The sequence below is a fragment of the Spea bombifrons genome, chromosome 2 (genome assembly GCF_027358695.1).
Source record: "Spea bombifrons isolate aSpeBom1 chromosome 2, aSpeBom1.2.pri, whole genome shotgun sequence".
In the NCBI taxonomy this organism is placed as follows: Eukaryota; Metazoa; Chordata; class Amphibia; order Anura; family Pelobatidae; genus Spea; species Spea bombifrons.
Window position 1 is genome coordinate 136901016 of NC_071088.1, and position 18122 is coordinate 136919137.

General features: G+C 45.0%; 1 protein-coding gene across 2 annotated transcripts; it reads right to left on the reverse strand.

The window, feature by feature from the left end:
* Positions 1 to 4826: 4826 nt before the first annotated feature.
* Positions 4827 to 16325, reverse strand: POLD3 (DNA polymerase delta 3, accessory subunit). Of its 2 annotated transcripts, none has more exons than XM_053456641.1 (12): positions 16192 to 16325; positions 15359 to 15414; positions 14093 to 14195; positions 13027 to 13066; positions 12106 to 12238; positions 11415 to 11652; positions 10569 to 10641; positions 10259 to 10409; positions 10032 to 10135; positions 7218 to 7306; positions 5456 to 5528; positions 4827 to 5365 (listed from the first exon to the last, which is right to left on the reverse strand). In XM_053456641.1, exons 1-12 carry the CDS (start codon positions 16246 to 16248, stop codon positions 5157 to 5159), a joined length of 1326 nt encoding a protein of 441 aa, XP_053312616.1. In that variant the 5' UTR covers positions 16249 to 16325; the 3' UTR covers positions 4827 to 5156. The 2 variants fall into 2 exon arrangements, with proteins under 2 accessions (XP_053312616.1, XP_053312615.1); XM_053456640.1 differs by having other exon boundaries at positions 10032 to 10138.
* Between the last annotated feature and the right edge of the window lie 1797 nt (positions 16326 to 18122).

Sequence of the window (18122 nt, forward strand, 5' to 3'; positions counted from 1 at the left end):
AACGATGCACACGCAGGACAGGAGCCCTCCGCCGCCGCCGCCGGCTACTGTAGATGAGGACGTGCTGACAGATGCCATGACTTTAACCCCATTCGCCAGGAACAACATCGCCGAGTGGATGGCTGGATATCTCAGTGAGCGGAATTCTTTAAAACTGTTCATTTCACCCATTTTTTTGGGTGGCTATAATGTGCGCCCCCTAGTGAGTAGAAAGCAGGGTGGAATTCACACCCTGATTGGATCCTTTACATGGTCTTTTCATGTTTTTCTACGCTGTTCCTTTTGGCCAATGTGTGTTGGACTGGAACGGATTGTGTATTTTGGTGTCAGGTCTCTCCAAAAAGCTGCTTGGTCTTCATGCCGGTTACTCGTAACAACCGCGAATGATAGGCCGCTGGGTTTAATGGCCTGGGATGGGCTGCAGAATAAAACGGTCCTGTCCCTTTAACAGCTTGGTGCGTAGTCGGTGACGTATCCTGTCCTAGGCTGAGTAGGCACAGGTCTAGGGCTGCAGGTTCGTGGGGGGGAGGGGGTGGCCCAGTAATAAAGTAGCCCAAAAACACATCTGATACATTCTCCAAGAAGGGCTATATAGAAAACAAACATGTAAAGCATAACAGAAAGGGTCCAGTCAGGGTGTAAATTATAATAAAGTTTCGTTATATGGCTATATCTGGAATTGCAAGTAAAATACACAAAGAGGCTTCAGGCACCCATGTTTACATTGACATCCACTGATGGTTGGCCTCTCTTTACTCACTTACCAACATAGGAAAGAACCTCATGGGCGGAACCCCCGCTAAGCGCTCCACCCTAGGCCTTATTCACCTGTATGCTAGGGCTGTCCTTGCCCCTACTATATTAGAATCAGTACAACAAATTATAAAATATGTTATAAAATAATCAGGGGACAATATAATCATAAAACAATTGTCAGGGAGTAAGTATCTGGTGTCAGATATCGTTATCGGATGGGTAGAAGTGGTTTCCAGCCCGGATCATTCGTGCCGGTTCCTCCCTCCTGCCCAGCTGAGCGGCAGCTGGAAAAGAATCCAAATCTTCATTTTTTTTATAATGAACATAAAAAAAATATTTCATGGCAGAGAGAGAAGGAACTTGGACAAAAGGGGAGTTTAACTACTTGGACGGCGAACAAGCGAGTGACCGTGACAATTCTGCCGCCTGAGAAGATCAAGATCGTTCGCTGCAAAAAGAGAAAAAACATGACTCCATTTTTAATTAAATAGACAAACTAGCAACAAAATGCTCGGAACCCCATTCATGCCCCCCCGCTAGGTATTTATCCAGTTTGTCATCCAAATAGAAGTGTCTTGCGTGAAAATGTGCATAAAATTAAACCAGCAATAAGAATGTTTTTTATTACTAGTATCAGATTGAAAATAAGGGGTTTTTTTTTAACCCCTTTCATGACAGGGATGTTTTTTTTGACAGTGCAGTCAACCGTCAGGAACTTCATCATTTCCATCAATTGTCATCAAGGGGACTCTCTGACTAATGAAAGTCTATGGAGGACCGGACTTCATTAGCATTGCTGTAAAGCATCGTCTCAGTGTGGTGTTTGAACTGGGAAGGTGATCCAAAATATCACATGACTGACAGCAACGGCGGCTCCAGGTCTGCAGATAAAGGGAGATTAGTGGAGCAAACGCTCAAGGAGAAAAAGGCCAACCTGTTAACGTTGGATATGATCTTAGAAAGTCCACGGCGTGGGTTTTAATCGCCTGCTAAACACACATGGAGACAAAAAGACAGAGACGTGGATTATGGAAATGCGTGGGTTTTTTTAAGGGTCATAAACCCCTGACAGCCCCATGCTGGGGCATCCGCTGCTCCTAAGACGTAATAACCTTCATAATTCCCATGTCGACTTCCAGCAGCGGAATGGTATTTACTGCTGGATATTTCCAAACAATGAGGGAGATGCCGAATAGCCGCTTCGGGATCGTATCTGTCAGCGCATGACAAGCCTTAAAACTTCTTTTTTATTCCCCTCGGTTTTTGATAACTTGTTTCCAACCACAGAGCAGCCACATTGGCAACCGCGACGCTAACGTCTTCCAAGTATTGGAAGGGATGGACACTGGAGGTCATCTGTTTTCTCGGGAAGATACAGCTCGCCGAAGATACTGCAGACAACATCTCCGGGTCCCCTAAAGCTGGACTCGAACCTTCAGGTAAGGGCCGCTCCACCGTACGCTTCTGTGATTGAAGAAAGAATTAAGGATAGGAGAACTCAAGTGAGAAGGGTTGCGGGTGATAAACGGGATTCCAAAGCCACAAAGCCCAAGTCCTACGAAAGGCAGCCGAAGCCTGGTGAACGAACGGCGCCAGCTTATCCATTCATGTTGTTCATGACCATGCGCTACCCTCTCGAAATGGCAGGAGGGTCCATTTGTAGCCAAAATTCCACCATGGCGCGCATTCAGTGATGAGCTTAATCACGCCAAAAGTGCACTCTCTGGTTTAGTAAGAGAGCCAGATGGTTTCAAAAGCAGGGATGTCCATGGACACAAAGTCATAAGCTCCATAGATAGCGAGAGCCACAGAAGATGATGACAGGGGGAGCTGTCACCGGAGGCACAGAGTTACCGTGACAGAATCCCCCCCAACTACCAGCCAATAATCACAGGAGCAGAGATACTCTCTGCTGGCAGGAGCTGGGATCCATCTGTACGGAAGATGAAACGTATATGTATATATATGTATATGAAGTATATCGAGGAGGCCCCTTGGGACAGTGCTGCCCCTAACTCTCCTGACATGACCCCGTTTGGGACCCCCATACCCTTTTTTTCTAGTAGCTCAGTACCCTTGTTTCTGAGGGCATCACATAATCCAGCTGCTAGACAATCACCATAATCATAATATACCGATCCACAATAAGAACTCGTTCTAAACGACCGGATGACGTTAATTGCTTTAGATAGCAAGTGATATTCCCCCAAATTTCAAGGTACCCATTGGAATCCTATTACTGCAAGTCCGTTACTTCAGCTAACCGATCACTTCTTCTGTCCGTCTCTATAAATCAATATACCATTTTAACTATATTTAAACTGTTTTGCAGATTTGCGCCATATCACCACGCCCAAGGATCGAATCCAGCGAGACACTTCAAGTGCTACATAAGTCGCGAAGCCATCACCCTGCTCATAACATCCTTCCCTGCAGTCCGCTCCAGAGCTGGCTCGGCAGATGCTTCGGACAGGGATCCTTTCTGAGTTCCATGAACAGAAAAGCTCTCCCATTGATTCATTCAGAGAGCTTTCATGCCGCCGATTAGCCAATGGGTGCCGAGCATCGTTATCAGCATTCACGCACCTACGCCCACTACATCCTTCACAACCGCCTTAAAGCAGTGTATAGATCAAATGCCGTCGCCTAAGGGCATTTTGTGACAGGAGCACTTTGTCTGTTTTAGGGGCAGCAGGCTTTACACACAAGGTTTGCGGTGGCTGAATGTTGAATGAACCACTTGCCAAATTTGGGTAAGAAGACATTCTTCTTTAACTTATTTACCATTTATCAAGGCAAAAAAAAACCCTCAAATCGGTGCAAACCACAGAATTCCAGCGGTCCATTCGTCCTATGTAACCACTTCGCTGGATCGAATAAAAACAAGCACTTTTCGGGTCTCTACGGTTTCATGTTATTTTACCCAAAACGGCCGTGTAATTTACAGCAAACCGAAGCTGTAAACGTATTATTTACGAATTAAATGGATCTTTGTGTGAAGGACGTACGGACAAAGAGACTTCTTTCACGCGGAACATGAAATTCCAGCTTGTCATCGGTCTAGGATGACTGCGCTAAAATAAAACATGAATTTATAGCATGAGGTCGCGTTTACAAGTGGAAAACGGCACCCGAGCTGTCTATGTCAACACAAAGCCACGATACAGCCGCGGCCCGGACCGAAGGAAATAAAACAGAGCGTCTGCTGCCCCCCAACGCAAAAACGGCTGTCTAAACCGATCATCATCATCGCAGGGGCAGTTAAAGGGACAGTGCAGCCAGTGTCTTTTGCATATTTATGGGGGGCTCGGCCGAATCCCCCCCATAACATTCCCCTATGCCAACCCCCCCCCCCGCCAATCTATATTCATATTTACTGTTGGGCAATTGGATCGTTTTCCTGCTTCTGATTGGCCTATTAGTGCCAAGAGCTGTCAGAACACAGACAGGAGGGCAGCTGCAGCTTCTACCTAAGGGGACCCCCCCATACTTTCCATGCATTAGTTTTTGGAGGGGCGCTGAGGGACAGTAATCCGTCTCGTAAAGCATCGGAGGGCTTAAAAACTGAATAGTTCTAAATATTTCTGCTTATTGTTTAGGTGCGCTGACAGACATTGCTCCGGCAGCTGCCTGACTTTAACTCCCATGATCCTCGGTTATGAAGGAGAAATTCGTTAAGATCTTACAGATCTATGTAAAAAAGGGGGCGGATAATCGTATTAATGCAGACCCCGCAAAAACACCGGCCAACTTTTTGAAAGTGGTCCTATCACCACGGCAACCTGTATAGCGAACCAACAAACAGCAGAATCGTCCTATTGGTTACTAGGGTGATAAACTCTAAACCGCAGCCAAGAAGCAGATTCCTCTCAATTTAAAGAGTTAAATGATTTAATAGCCACGTGGTGGCTTGTATGGGGAGGAAAAAGTAAAAAACATGAGTAACAAATATGAAAAAGACGACTTACAAAAATAGAACAAATATGCTATCGTGTGACTTCCACTGATATTCAGAGCTTATGTAACACATTACTTATGCGTTTAGCACTATATTGTATGTATCCATTGAATTGTTAATTATTATTAATGTTGTTTATTACTGAACCGCTTGCGATAGGTCGGTGATAATCAGATGCGTGTATGTGAGCAGAGAATCGCCCACCCGGTCGCCATCCTTCCGACCGCTTCATTGATTTTGTAATAAATATACAGGCTGGATATCGAAAGCGGCCAGAACATGCGCATGCCGAACAGGCTCGGATAGCAAGGTTCCGAGAACGCAGGCCACCCCGAATTACCTTCAATAGCCAAAATGCCCCATGAGGGCCACAAAAATCCATGCGGTTGTTATGGCGACCCCAAAGATGTTTCTACAAATAAGTGTTTTTTGGGCCAGTGTTTCACTTTTTCTGGAAGAAGCCCATAATGGAGGCTTGCTTGGTGCCTTTGCTGGCCGCAGACGTCTTTTTCGACGATTTGGTCTCGGCTTTTGCTTCTTGCTTTACGGCCGCCGCGCTGGGTTGCCTCGGAGCGGCCGCCGGTTTGGAGGTGGTGGAGAAGTCCTCGCCGCTGTCCGTGCAGGACTCGCTCACATACGCTTTCTCCGTGACTGCGGAACAAGGAACGCAAACACGTCTCATCTCAACCGCAATCAACCCCCCCAAATCTAACGTACCCCCTGCTGTTATAAACACCTTACCCATACAACCCTCGTCATCCACAAACGTCCTGGATTTCAGAACGCGTTTCCGCTTCCTCCTTTTTCCTCCAGACTGCAGCTAGGAAAAAAATAAATAAATAAAAATCGCATAATTAGAAAGAAAAAAAAAAAATTAAATGATATATATTAACAAGTCCAAGAAGTTAAACACTCACGGGACTCAACCTTTATTTCATCAACTTTCAGGCTCTAACCTTTTATCAAGATAACCTTGAACATAATACATTTATTAAATTAATAAACAAAAAAAAAAAAAAAACCCTGTGAAATCCACACACCCCACAAGAAATGTTTAACCCACATCAGATGACAGAGACAGAGACATCTATATCTATATATCTATAGCGATATATCTATTTATATCTATAGAGATCTATCTATCTATCTATCTATCGAGAGATAGAGATATAGATATATATATATATATATATGAATATAAATAAAATCAGGGAATAATTTATATTCACAATTATTGTGATTATCACCATAGCTTGGAGCCTTTTTTTTTGGGGGGGGGGGTTGTTCAACTATCAGTCAACGCAACAAAAAGTAGAGGTTTATCCGGGAAGATCCCAGCTTGCATAAAGACGGCTCTAATTTTATCCCGTTTCTGCACGCATTGCATACAAAGCTACCAAAAAGGAGCAGCATTCAGACAAAACTTAACTGCTCCTCTGAGTGACATCATCCAATTAAATCTCACTCACATTCTGAATATCATTCTGCCTGGAATGCTTGAGTAAACCATATGTAGGGGTTTATACCTTTATTATAAGCACAAACACAGACGCCGTTTAATATTAAAAATTTTTTTAAAATAATAATATTAAAAAAAAAAAATACACTGATGGTAGTCTGCCTTGAAGAATGGCAAATAATTATCCCTCTTAATGCCAAACACGGATTACTGGCCAGAAAGGCTACAAACATGAAATGGAAATATAAAAAGATATTTAAAAAGATAAAATGTTATCTCTAAGTTTGTACCAAAAACGCCCCCCCCCCCCGGAGTATTACTCATTTATAGAGCGATAGCAAGTTCCAAAGTGCTACACAATGGGGGGGGCACACAGTAGAAATTAACATTAAAATGACAAATTGAACTGATAATAAAACTGCTGTTTTAGGCGCACAAATAGAATAAAAATTCTTTCACCCCTCTTCGCTGAAAATGATTCTTCGCAGGCGAAGGAAAAGCTGAAAATCCCCAGGATTTCCCAATAAACAGAATGTTTATCAACAGATTAGTCAGAGAACATTCTAAAAACTACCATGGGTTTTAAATAGTTTCAGTTTGAGTGAAATCCATCATACAAAAAAAATAAAATTAAAAAAAAAAAAAAAAAAAGTGAAATCACAGTAAATGCTTCCAAAAAAAAAAAAAATAAATAAAAAAAATAGAAAATAAATCTTGGTGTTTGACTCACAAAAGTAGAACAAATGTTATTTATTGCTGTGAAAAGAACATTTGCTTGTCTGTCTTTATACGTTGAGTCCTGGCTCACGTCAATAAAGCAGCCGGAAAAAAACATGGCCACTAAAAAATAAATAAAATTCAGCGGTTTGTAAGATGTTAATAAATGATCACCCCTTCCCGGACCAGGGATTATAAGACTGATAGGGATGGCGCCCGCCATTTTTTTCAAAGCCTTTTCACAATGGGCTGAACCGGACAGCCAATCAGAACGAGAGTCTGATGCGGGACGAGGAATAATCCCGTGAATTTGGTCCACGGCCATACCTGTGACTGGGATTCCGCCTCGCTCTTCTGAACCGGCTCCGGCGGTAGCGGAGGAGATGGGGTCTTCACCTGCCGAGATGGTGGCGCACCTAGAGAGGAGATCGCGTATGGGTTACAATTATAACGGGACAGCATACCGTATTTGCACGATTATAAGACGCCCCCCCAAAACCTGAATATTAATTTATGAAAAAAGAAAAAGCCTGAATATAAGATGGCCCTATAGGAAAAAAGTTTTACCAGTAAATGTTAATTCATGTAAACTATGTGAACCATTGTTTGTTAAATAAAAGCTATGATTGAGAAAAATATTTTGTTTTAATTTCCTTTTTTTCCCCAACCTGCCCCCCCCAGTTTTGCACATCTGCCCCCAGGCTTGCCACCTGCCCCAGAAATGCCTTATACCCCCCATTTAACACTCCCTCCCTCCTCCAAACTTATCGGTGCTTCTGACAGCCGGGGAAAGTCTGCACAATGGACACAGACAACCCCCGCTGGTAGCTGCACCTCCTCCCGGCTGCAGCGGAAGTTGTCTACGGAAATCGCGCAGAGCTGCCCGGACTACGCACCGGCGACTTAGAAGTACCGGTAAGTTGGGGGGGGGGGGGCAGGAGGATCCAGGTCCTCTGCATCGCTGCGGGGGATCTGGATCTTAGTCTCATAGTCAGACCTAGTTGAGGTCTGATTATAAGACGACCCCCGATTATAAGACGAGGGGTATTTTTCAGAGCATTTGCTCTGGAAAAAACCTCGTCTTATAAATCGAGCAAATACGGTATTTACCCAACAAGCTAAGGTGACAAAAATAACCCATTAACTGTTATTAACAAGTGTCAGCCCATCTCCCAGATTGATACATATGTATATATTTGAGTAAAAAACCCGTTGATTTAGGTTCCCTTATTTCTTGGACCATGTTATTCCCTAGGCAACCTAAAAAAAAAGTGGCACTGGGTTTCAATGACGGTAACACGCGTGTCCCTTTTTAAATTGTGGGGCTAGCAGTTCAACATGCAAAGCTCTCGCACCGTATGGTAAACCAAAAAGCCCCCCCCAGTAGTTTTCTACTGTTTTCTAACCATGCCATGGGCTAAAGTGCTTAAAATGATGTTTTTTCATAAAATAATTCCAGATTTGCATAATTATTTTCCACCAGAGGGTATTTATACAGTCGGGGTAAGATAAAGTCCCATACGGCTTTGTCGCTTGCGCCAGGGGAGCCTATAGGATACAGAACTCTCCTTTCTGCTCAGATAGGTGAAAACAGACGGGTATTTCTGGTGCTTCGGGCGTCACGAGAATAAAAAAGGTGAAATGCATAACATGCGCGCCTCGAGTCTGCAAAGAAAAGGAGTGGAGACGCGGACATGTGAACCGAAGCGAGAGGACGACGTAAAGAAAACGACCGATTGCGCCCGCGATATTATTCAAGCCTCTGCGGCTCTCCAAGCAGCCGACCTCTGACCGGCTTTAAAGCAGTGACCTTTTCCAGCTTAGCAAGAAGTGACACGATGAAATAAAGACCAGCCTGAGAGGCGGGGGCCCGGAGACCAAATGAGAGCTTCTCGGACCCCCGACGGACGCTAGCTGTGCAGGGGGGGCTCTTTAAACCCTCCAGTGTAAGGGGACATCGAAGCAGCAGCCGCCAGCAATCATTAACGAGCGAGCCGAGATTAAATCCCAACGCGCCGCGGGACGGTGACAAAAACAAACACGGCATCAAAGGAGGGGAGAGCGCTGCGAAGTCTGCGACGCGCCACCAACAGCTGGCACGGCAAACGCTACGCGGTGTCCTGACGTGGAAAATGCCGGGCGACAAACACAAGTGGCCAATTAGTTCCCGACGGCGCGAGTGGCTTTGTTTTGGCAGCCGGCTCGGCGGGAGATTACAGCGGAGCGAACGAAAGCACGGCGTAAACAGTGCGTGGGTGTGAAAGCCCAGGGCCGCCGGCGCAACGTGGACTTACACCGCGGGGGGCAAGAAAAGCCAATACGTTCGCCGTTTACTAAAAGACTTAACCCCTTAACGTGCCAGCACATTTTTTTTAAATTGAAATAATTTCCATTTTATTATTTTTATAAAAAAAACTATAAAATATAATGTATATATATATATATATATATATATATATAAAAATTATATTGTATATATGTTACCGTATTTGCTTAGTTATACAAGACGACCCCCCAAAATTCTAAATATTAATTTAGGAAGAAAAGAAAAAAGAAAGACCCTTTAGGAAAAAAGATTTGCCAGTAAATGTTAATTATATGTTATTTATATTGTATTTTTACAATATTTATATTTTTTTTTTAGTATTTTACATAAATATTTGGATTCGTGTCCCGCTAGCAGTAAACTATAGGTCATTCAACAAGATGCAATAAATGCACACAAACAAAATCCCATTATTTTTTCTTATTTTTTTTAGTAGGGATCGCATAAACTCTATAAGTTTGAAGGGAGTGGACGAGCAACCCATGAATGAATAACTCATTACTCAATTCCGAAGCGCAAAGGGTTAAAACCGCCAGACCGGTGTAAAAAAGGGCAGCAGACGATCCCACCTGGCGTTCTCGCTGCAGGTTGCGAAGGAAGAAGCTGACGGCCTTCTCGACGACGGTCTCACGAAAAGGAGCGCAGCTTAAGACTGCTTCCCCCCTACAGCATGAGGAGCAAAACTCACCCCTGGTGTGTATGTCGGGGACTTATAAAGACCTATAATAGCGGAGACAGCTCCAAAAATCCCTCCGTTTACGTTTAGCAGGTACGGCCAAGAAATGCGAGTCGAGGGGCAGTTTCACGGCACTTACCCTCCTCGTCGCTGCTGTCGCGCGTGGGCTGCTTGATCCGTCTCCTCTTTTTCACGAGTTTCTCGGCTTCTTCGTCGCTATCCGAGATTTCCGCTCGCTTCAACCTGCTGCACAAGGAGGGAGATGAAGCTGGCGCCGCGCCCGAGATCCCCGGTCTCCGAGTGGCATTAACAGCTCAGGTGTATAGAACACGGTTACATGGTACAGAAACCGTCTTAATTCGATACCTTTTCTTCTCTTTTGCCGGAGCTTTGGCGGCCTCGCTTTTCTTGGCGGGCTTCTCTGGAGGTGGTGCGGCGGTGGTAGGGGCTACCGACGGAGATGGTTTCTCCTCCTGTTTGACAGATTCGTTCGTGGAAGAGGTTTCTTTGATTTTGCCTACAAATAAAAAAGGCAGAGCGCTTTAACGGACTCAGGGGTCACTCATAGCTCATAAACCAAGACGAGACCAAGGACTGCGCATGATCAGGAAAAGCGGGTGACTAGATCCGCCGTTCATTAGATATACATGATCCTGGCATTTATTATATTACTCACTCAATGAAGCCTTTCCAAAGAAGTTATTCATAGCGCTGGCTTTGGCAGATGGCTTGTTGCTTCCGGCAGAAGGCTAGCGAGAGAGAAGGAAAATAAGGAACGGATTATCTTTATTCTTTTAACACTCACTCAGTTTACCTTAACCTGTCTTGAAACGTTGGTTTCGCTGTAGACAGAGTAAGGTTTTTTGTTAACTACCATTCAAGCGTATACTTCCTTTTTAAAGCCAATCAAAATCTTTAGAACATTACGATAAAAACATAACTAACCTCTAGAACAATTCCTGAAAGCTATCCGCGACCTAATGTTTTAAACACGGCTCTGAAACAGACGCACATTTCCGAACCACCAAATAAACACGATCAAGAAAACGTGCATTTCACAAATTAACGGGGATTTATGCGCCTCGAATGCCTGAAGAAACCCACGACATTGTACTCTGGCCCAAAATATGCCAAGGTGTAAACTATAAACAAAATCAACATGCTATTCATTTTTACAGAAATTGTACTATCCCTGGAGAAATTGCACCCCTAGTGATTTTTTTCCCATCTGTGCTTTTAATTTCTGGAAAAAACACGCCGGCCCTTCGTATCATATAATAAATTCACATATTACACAGCGGATAACCATATGCCAGAATTACTTATATGGTCATCATACAAACATAATGCTAGGCAGCAGGAATCTCAGGGTCTGAAAGGTTACGGGAAGACAACACGCTGTCCAACATTTTCATTTTTTTTAAAGCATATTGCAGAACTAAACAGGGCCATGTATAAAATATAATCAGGTCGTGTGATTACTCCAGCACACAGACAGGGAGAAGTATTACAATTGACCTACTTCAGGCTCCTTGCTCTCCGGCTTCGTTTCTTTATCGGCTTGCTGTGTTTTGGACGGCGGCCGGGTGAACATGCCCATGATGCCCTTGGGAGGCTGGCTGCCGGACTTCGCTGCTGGTTGAGAGAGATGCCCATTGATGGCTGGCGTGCTGGGAGTAGGCGCTTGCTCAACCGGCTGGCTCTGTGACATCTGTTCCGGGGTCCTCGGCACAGCCTGCGGGCATCGAATGGCACTAAACCTAGGAGATTGAAACGGTTACAAATGCTGCCGCCCCCCCATGCAGTCCCTATTAGGGGATTAGAAGTATGTAGGGGTTTAGAGAATACCCCTCTCTGTCCCAATAGAGATTTTTACCTTCAGCTCAAGGCAGCAAGGTGAATTGCTCAGTGTATTCTTCATGTATGTTGTCCCGCGACACATTAGTTTATACAATGAAAACTCATCATTCGTGTTCGTTTTCATGTTCTCCCAAATACGAGATCATGCTACGCCGAGAGGTAGATGGACAAAGGTCTCGAAAGGTTCAACAGGAGCACTGCCCATGGTTTAACATTATATATATATATATATATATATATATATATATATATATATATAGTTTTACTAACGGCACCTTAACACAATAAAACGCGTTAAAAGGAGATCGAGACCTTCCCTCTAAAGCGTCAGCGAGGCTTCCGTCGGCACGTACTTGTTACAGTCCTCGAGGTTGTTCTTGAAGATATCATAATCGGTGTTGAAGAGCGGAGCGCTGTCTTTCAAGGCGGCTTTCTGGATGCTGTAGACGTGGACGTTGGCGACCACAGCAAGCTTCGCTTTGGCAGCTGAAGATACAAATTACCATGCATTTTTAACTTTCAAAAATATACATTCAGCGTACAAAAGAAGAAAAAAAAAACTGGTGAAAAAATACAAATAAGACCTTTCTTACATTACTTTCTTTTAATGTACAAAAGGAAGATTTGCTGCCTTTACATTTCTTGCATATTGAAATATATTACATGCACCCGACATCTGAATGAAAGAATTGCCAATTTACAGCAAAACTGAATAGATTGTTGAAACAGAACATGCCGTTATTATCAATGGAGAAGTGGGTAGCCCTTCAGCCAAGGGGCATATTTTAAAGCAATCTGTAGCACCTTTCCACGTGGCGGCGTATTTAGGCGTCCGTGTAACAAGAAGTAGTGTTGATTTGTACTGATAAATATACAGAGAGGGATTATGTTCACAGATGTGCTCGTAGTGCGCCCCCTAGTGGGCAGAAGCGGAAGAACGACTTCAGGTTATGATTCGGCATTTCGAATGTGATCAGAGCAAGACTCTTACCCATGGGCTCAAAAGACTGACGGCTACGATACAAACTTACTCCAAACAGATACACATATTGTGTGTTTACAATTAGCTTGTTCTAGTCTGTAAACCTGTTTATTCTGTGCACAGATCTATTAGATGCATGGAGATGCTTTAAAAGGTGGATAGTAGATCTGATTCAGCAGCAGCAAAATCCATTTTCAATGATATGGTCATTTTGGTACACACAAACAAAAAAAAAAAGTTAATTTCTATATAAAGACCGGTTGGCATCTAGTTTTTGGTACCTTTGTCTTACCTTCCAGTTTGTCCTCCCTCACTACTGCCACCTTGTGGTACTGCAAGAGAAAGCACATTACCCAGTGAGAAGCGTGCGGTATATCGCACATACATGTGTGTTCTATGAATAGGAGGACGAATATTATACTCAATAGAGGATTTGTATAAACAGCGGTGTCATTTTTAAGCTTAGACAGATGTCTGGAGAAGCAGTGATGTCATTTAGCAGACTGGCTTTCGAAATTCCTACTTCCATCATAAACAGAGAAACACGAATGTTGCTCCGTTAAAAGGTCCATCTTCCTCTGAGATCAATAACTTCATGTTAAAAGTACGCTTCAGCTGCCGCATGCACCACAACTGATGATTGGTTGTAGATGAAATGCCTCGGTTTCCTGATCCCCAATCTATTTGCTTTCAAATTAAAACTCTTGGCCAATCACCGCATGCAAGCGTTCCAGGGGGTGTAAAGAGACCCCACAGAAAGCGCTCTCATCGACTCCAAGTAGCCAAAACACTGACACTGGGGGTGTTATGCGGCAGCGCTTTAGCTTCTTCTAGGTAAAAGAATGTATATTAAAAGTACTTCTAGATTGTTGGCCACTAAGTTGTCCCTTTAATCAGGTTACTTTTTCTTTTGTGGCATTTTCTTCCTCACAAGTTCTCACTCACCCTAACCCTCCACGGAAATAATATACCGAGTTTGAAGATGCTGCTACTCATTTAAACACACATATCAACAATATATAAAATGTAATAATCAAATGGAACCAACTATGCTGTACTATGTGCCCAGTGCAGCTGCTGGAGATAGTGATTACAGGACATTACAGCATTTACAGAGGCTCCGTACTATTGTACTGGACGATTATCACATATTATATGACTTTCCTTCCTTCAGATTGTAAGCTCACGAGCGGGGACCATCGTGGCGTAAAAGTATCATAAGGCTAGATGGCAGCTCAGGGGCAGGGTCCTCCGCTTCGGTTATGTCTGTATGTGTTAATGTATATATGTCACTGTACAGCGCCGTGTCATTGGTTGGCGGTAAGTAAAGGATATTTATATAAGGAAAATATACTCACAGGGTACCCATTCTGAATACATTTTCCTGTTAGCAGGTACGTTACGTGCACCTGAGCGCTTTGATTCTCCTTCCGCTTCCGTGTCACATAATCATACAGCATCCTACGCAGGGACAAAACGGGAGCGCATTAAAGGAAAACAAACAGTTCCGATGCGAGTCATCGTCATAAAGAATAAGCGCATAAGACTAACAGTACAGCCTGCGGGTTGTCCATGAAAACAACATAAAACATATCAGAAATCCAGCGCAGACGGGGTTAAAGCTGTAAATTACTATTGTAGCTGGAAACTTGCTTTTTAATCAGACTCTTTATCACTCCCATCCTTCCTGTGCTCCAACGGCCCTTTATCACTCCCATCACTCCTGTGCTCCAACGGCCCTTTATCACTCCCATCACTCCTGTGCTCCAACGGCCCTTTATCACTCCCATCACTCCTGTGCTCCAACGGCCCTTTATCACTCCCATCACTCCTGTGCTCCAACGGCCCTTTATCACTCCCATCACTCCTGTGTTCCAACGGCCCTTTATCACTCCCATCACTCCTGTGTTCCAACGGCCCTTTATCACTCCCATCACTCCTGTGTTCCAATGGCCCTTTATCCCTCCCATCACTCCTGTGTCCCAATGGCCCTTTATCACTCCCATCACTCCTGTGTTCCAACGGCCCTTTATCACTCCCATCACTCCTGTGTTCCAATGGCCCTTTATCACTCCCATCACTCCTGTGTTCCAACGGCCCTTTATCACTCCCATCACTCCCGTGTTCCAATGGCACGTTGTGTTCACTGATCCAAGTTTAAGTTTAAAAGGATAACTGATGGTTAGAAAACCCGTTTGCAAATTACGTTACAGCCAGAAATGTTCTTGTTTACCATGAAGACATCTTAGTGACCGCAAACTTGTGAACAGTAGCGTGTGCGTGTATAGACATGTATGTGTTTGCGTGTACAGTGGCGTACGTGTCCGTCATTAACCCCCTCCAGACTTTTGAGTGGTAGTGGGTACTTATAACGCCTGCCCTAGAAGAAACTGAGTGAAGAGACGGCAGTACAATTTAAAAAAAAAAAAAAAAAAGATGAGTTGAAAGTATCGCGTAGAGGAGTTTTCATACGTTGAGTAGGTGTGATGGGAGTGATGCGTTAGCACTGCCTACATCAGCAACACGAAACGCCACAATATTAAGCGGCGCAACGGATGTTTTCTTACAGACGGCAGGAAAGGCTCTCCGTGGAGCCGCCATTTATATCGCTTCGGAATACTCACTGTTTAGCTTGATTGACGTGAACACCCAGAGTGAGACTCAGCCATTTGTAAGTCACCTTAAAGAGACAGAAGAGATAGAAACAGTCAGAAAACTCAGAGTCATACCCCATAGCTTGAGAGTCAACAGTACACGCGAGGCACTTTTTCCTCCCCTGATGCCCCTCTTTTCTAGGAGGTCAGAATGTTTGCTGGGTATGAGGGGATCGCAGGGTTCTACAGCCCTAAAAGCCCCGATAATGTGTATAGAAACAGCAGGAACGGCTTTATAAATTAAACGGGGTAAATAACAGCAACATACAGACGCACAGCAGAACAACATCATTTATTCTTTGATATAGCACCATCATATTCCACAGCGCTGTACAATATACAATAAGGTACGAGGAGACGCACCTGATTTTATTAACCCTTTGAATCCCAGATCAGGATGGAGCTGCCGTGAGTTCCCAGGTCTCCGTAAGAACGCGTATTGCATTTCATTAACCATTTGGGTATCAGAGGGTAATTTTCAGGTGCAAGGGGGTAGCATGCAGATAAAGGGAGTGCATATATTTTATTAACTCCATGAGCGCCGAGGGGAACAGCTGTCTCCCAAACAATTGTGTTTCGTGACCGACGATTTTTTTTTTTTTTTTTTTTTAAATACCCTCTAATTGCCAGGGAAAGCGAACTGTCTAGCAATGAAAGGACCACTGTCTACCCATGATGCTTTGCCAGGGGGTCAGCATACACAGCCCCAGCCGTCACCCTCCCCTCCAGTCAGTTTTTTTTTGGGGGGGGGGGGGTTAACCCCTCTGAGGTCGAGTGACGGTTGCGGCCCCTCTGTAACTCACTATCTTATTCTGGTCCGTGACCAGTTCGTCGATGTTCTCCAGGTACAGCTCGTCCATGGCGGCCGGGGCCGCGTGTTCAGCGTTCGGTACACCTAGACTTCAGTGGCGCGAGATGGTTTGGCGCCGGATGTGTGGCGCGCTGCAGGGAGGAAGCGCATGCGCAGTGGCGCACGGAGAGAGCAGTCGTAGGCTGGGAAGCGGGGCAACAGTCCGCAGCTGGCCAATGAGAGCGCCGGGCTCAACACGTACGTTTTATGTAGCCACGCCTTTTCCTGTGGGCTGTCAGTTCTGAGCACAACATTGCAGGGGTTATGGAGGAGAGCTTGACGCTTGATCTTATTACCATAGCAACCAGTGGAAGACATGGTTTTATACAATAACAGACGTAAAGGTTTATGTTTGAAAGGTGGGAGTCTCCTGAACATTTTGAAACGTGGTCTTGTCACCATAGCAACAAACATACAGTTTGTTGATAGGGTCAAGCCGCGTTAGATGTAAGTTTGTTGCTATGGTGCTAAGAACGCATTATGTTGGGGGAGTCTGCCATTGTCAGACCCTCCCTAGGAATACTGAAACGTCCAGTTTTGTCCCAACCATATTTTCATAGCTAATAGTTAATGCAAGCAGGGTGTCATACGTGCCAACAGTCCTGGCTTTTTCAGGGCAGTTCCCATGAACTGGACCTATGCCCGGACTGTCAGCTGGCTTGGCAGCTTTTGCGGCACAGTTGTTTAACTGGGATCTGTGCGCGCAACGAGGGGGCTTGAAAGGGCATTTGATGGGCAAAATATAACCACCCATGTCAAGTCTACAGCGTGAGAAATGATGTCATCCCACCTCCCTTACACCATATCTCCAAACATTCCAAGTGGCCAACTGGGGACACAATTTATGGGGTGTGATTAGAGGTATGGCAAGGGGGCGCAGCTTTCAGAAGAATAATAAAGGGTTTTATTTACACTGTTTACTATTTACCCGTTCCCTGCTGTTTCTATACAAATTATCGGGGCTTTTAGGGCCGTAGAACCCTGCGATCCCCTCATACCCAGCAAACATTCTGACCTCCTAGAAAAGAGGGGCATCAGGGAAGGGATTGAGTTTTTTGGGGGACCAAAGAGGGACTGTTCCTCCAAAACAGGGATATGTGGGAGGTGTAACATATTATGTAATGTGACACAATAAAAGTCCGCTGATGGGTGTCCATGGCAACAGGAAAGAAGCTTCTTAAAAGGTTTCCGCATTGTCAGAAATGACCACTAGATGCTGCTGTGTGTATAAACATGGAATCTGGCGGCCAATCAGGATCTTACGGCTCATCTTTCTCGGCAGTAAAAGCCTCAAACTTTATTCGGTCTGAGATCTTGGTTTATAGTCGGCGTAACATTACGCCCATCACACGCATCACACGCATATTGTATTCCACTCTGCTTTAATAATACCGTATTGGCCCGAATATAGGCCGCACTTTTTTCCCCCACTTTAAGTCTTTAAAGTGGGGGTGCGGCCTATATTCGGGGTCTATGCAGTCCCGGGCGCCGGGCAGGCAGCGGGGTTAGGATACAGATCCCCCGCAGCGGTGCAGGGGACCTGCATCCTACTGTCTGATACGCTCAGACAGCCTCCCCTGCCGGCACTTCCCACGGGGGGGAGTACCGGCACGGGAGGTTGTCTAAGCGCATCGCACGGACGTTCACCGGCAGCGGCGATGCGCCGTTGCCGGTGAACGTGCGCACGATGCATTCTAACCCCCCCGACTTACCAGGGCAGACTCCCGGGTCTTGCAGGGCCGGCGGAAGACATCTACGCAATACGCGTATACAACTTCCGGCACTTCCGCTGAGTGCCGGCACCGGGAGTTGTATACACGATGTGCATAGATGTCCCCCTCCGGCCCCGTAAGACACCCGGGAGTCTGCTCTGGTAAGTCGGGG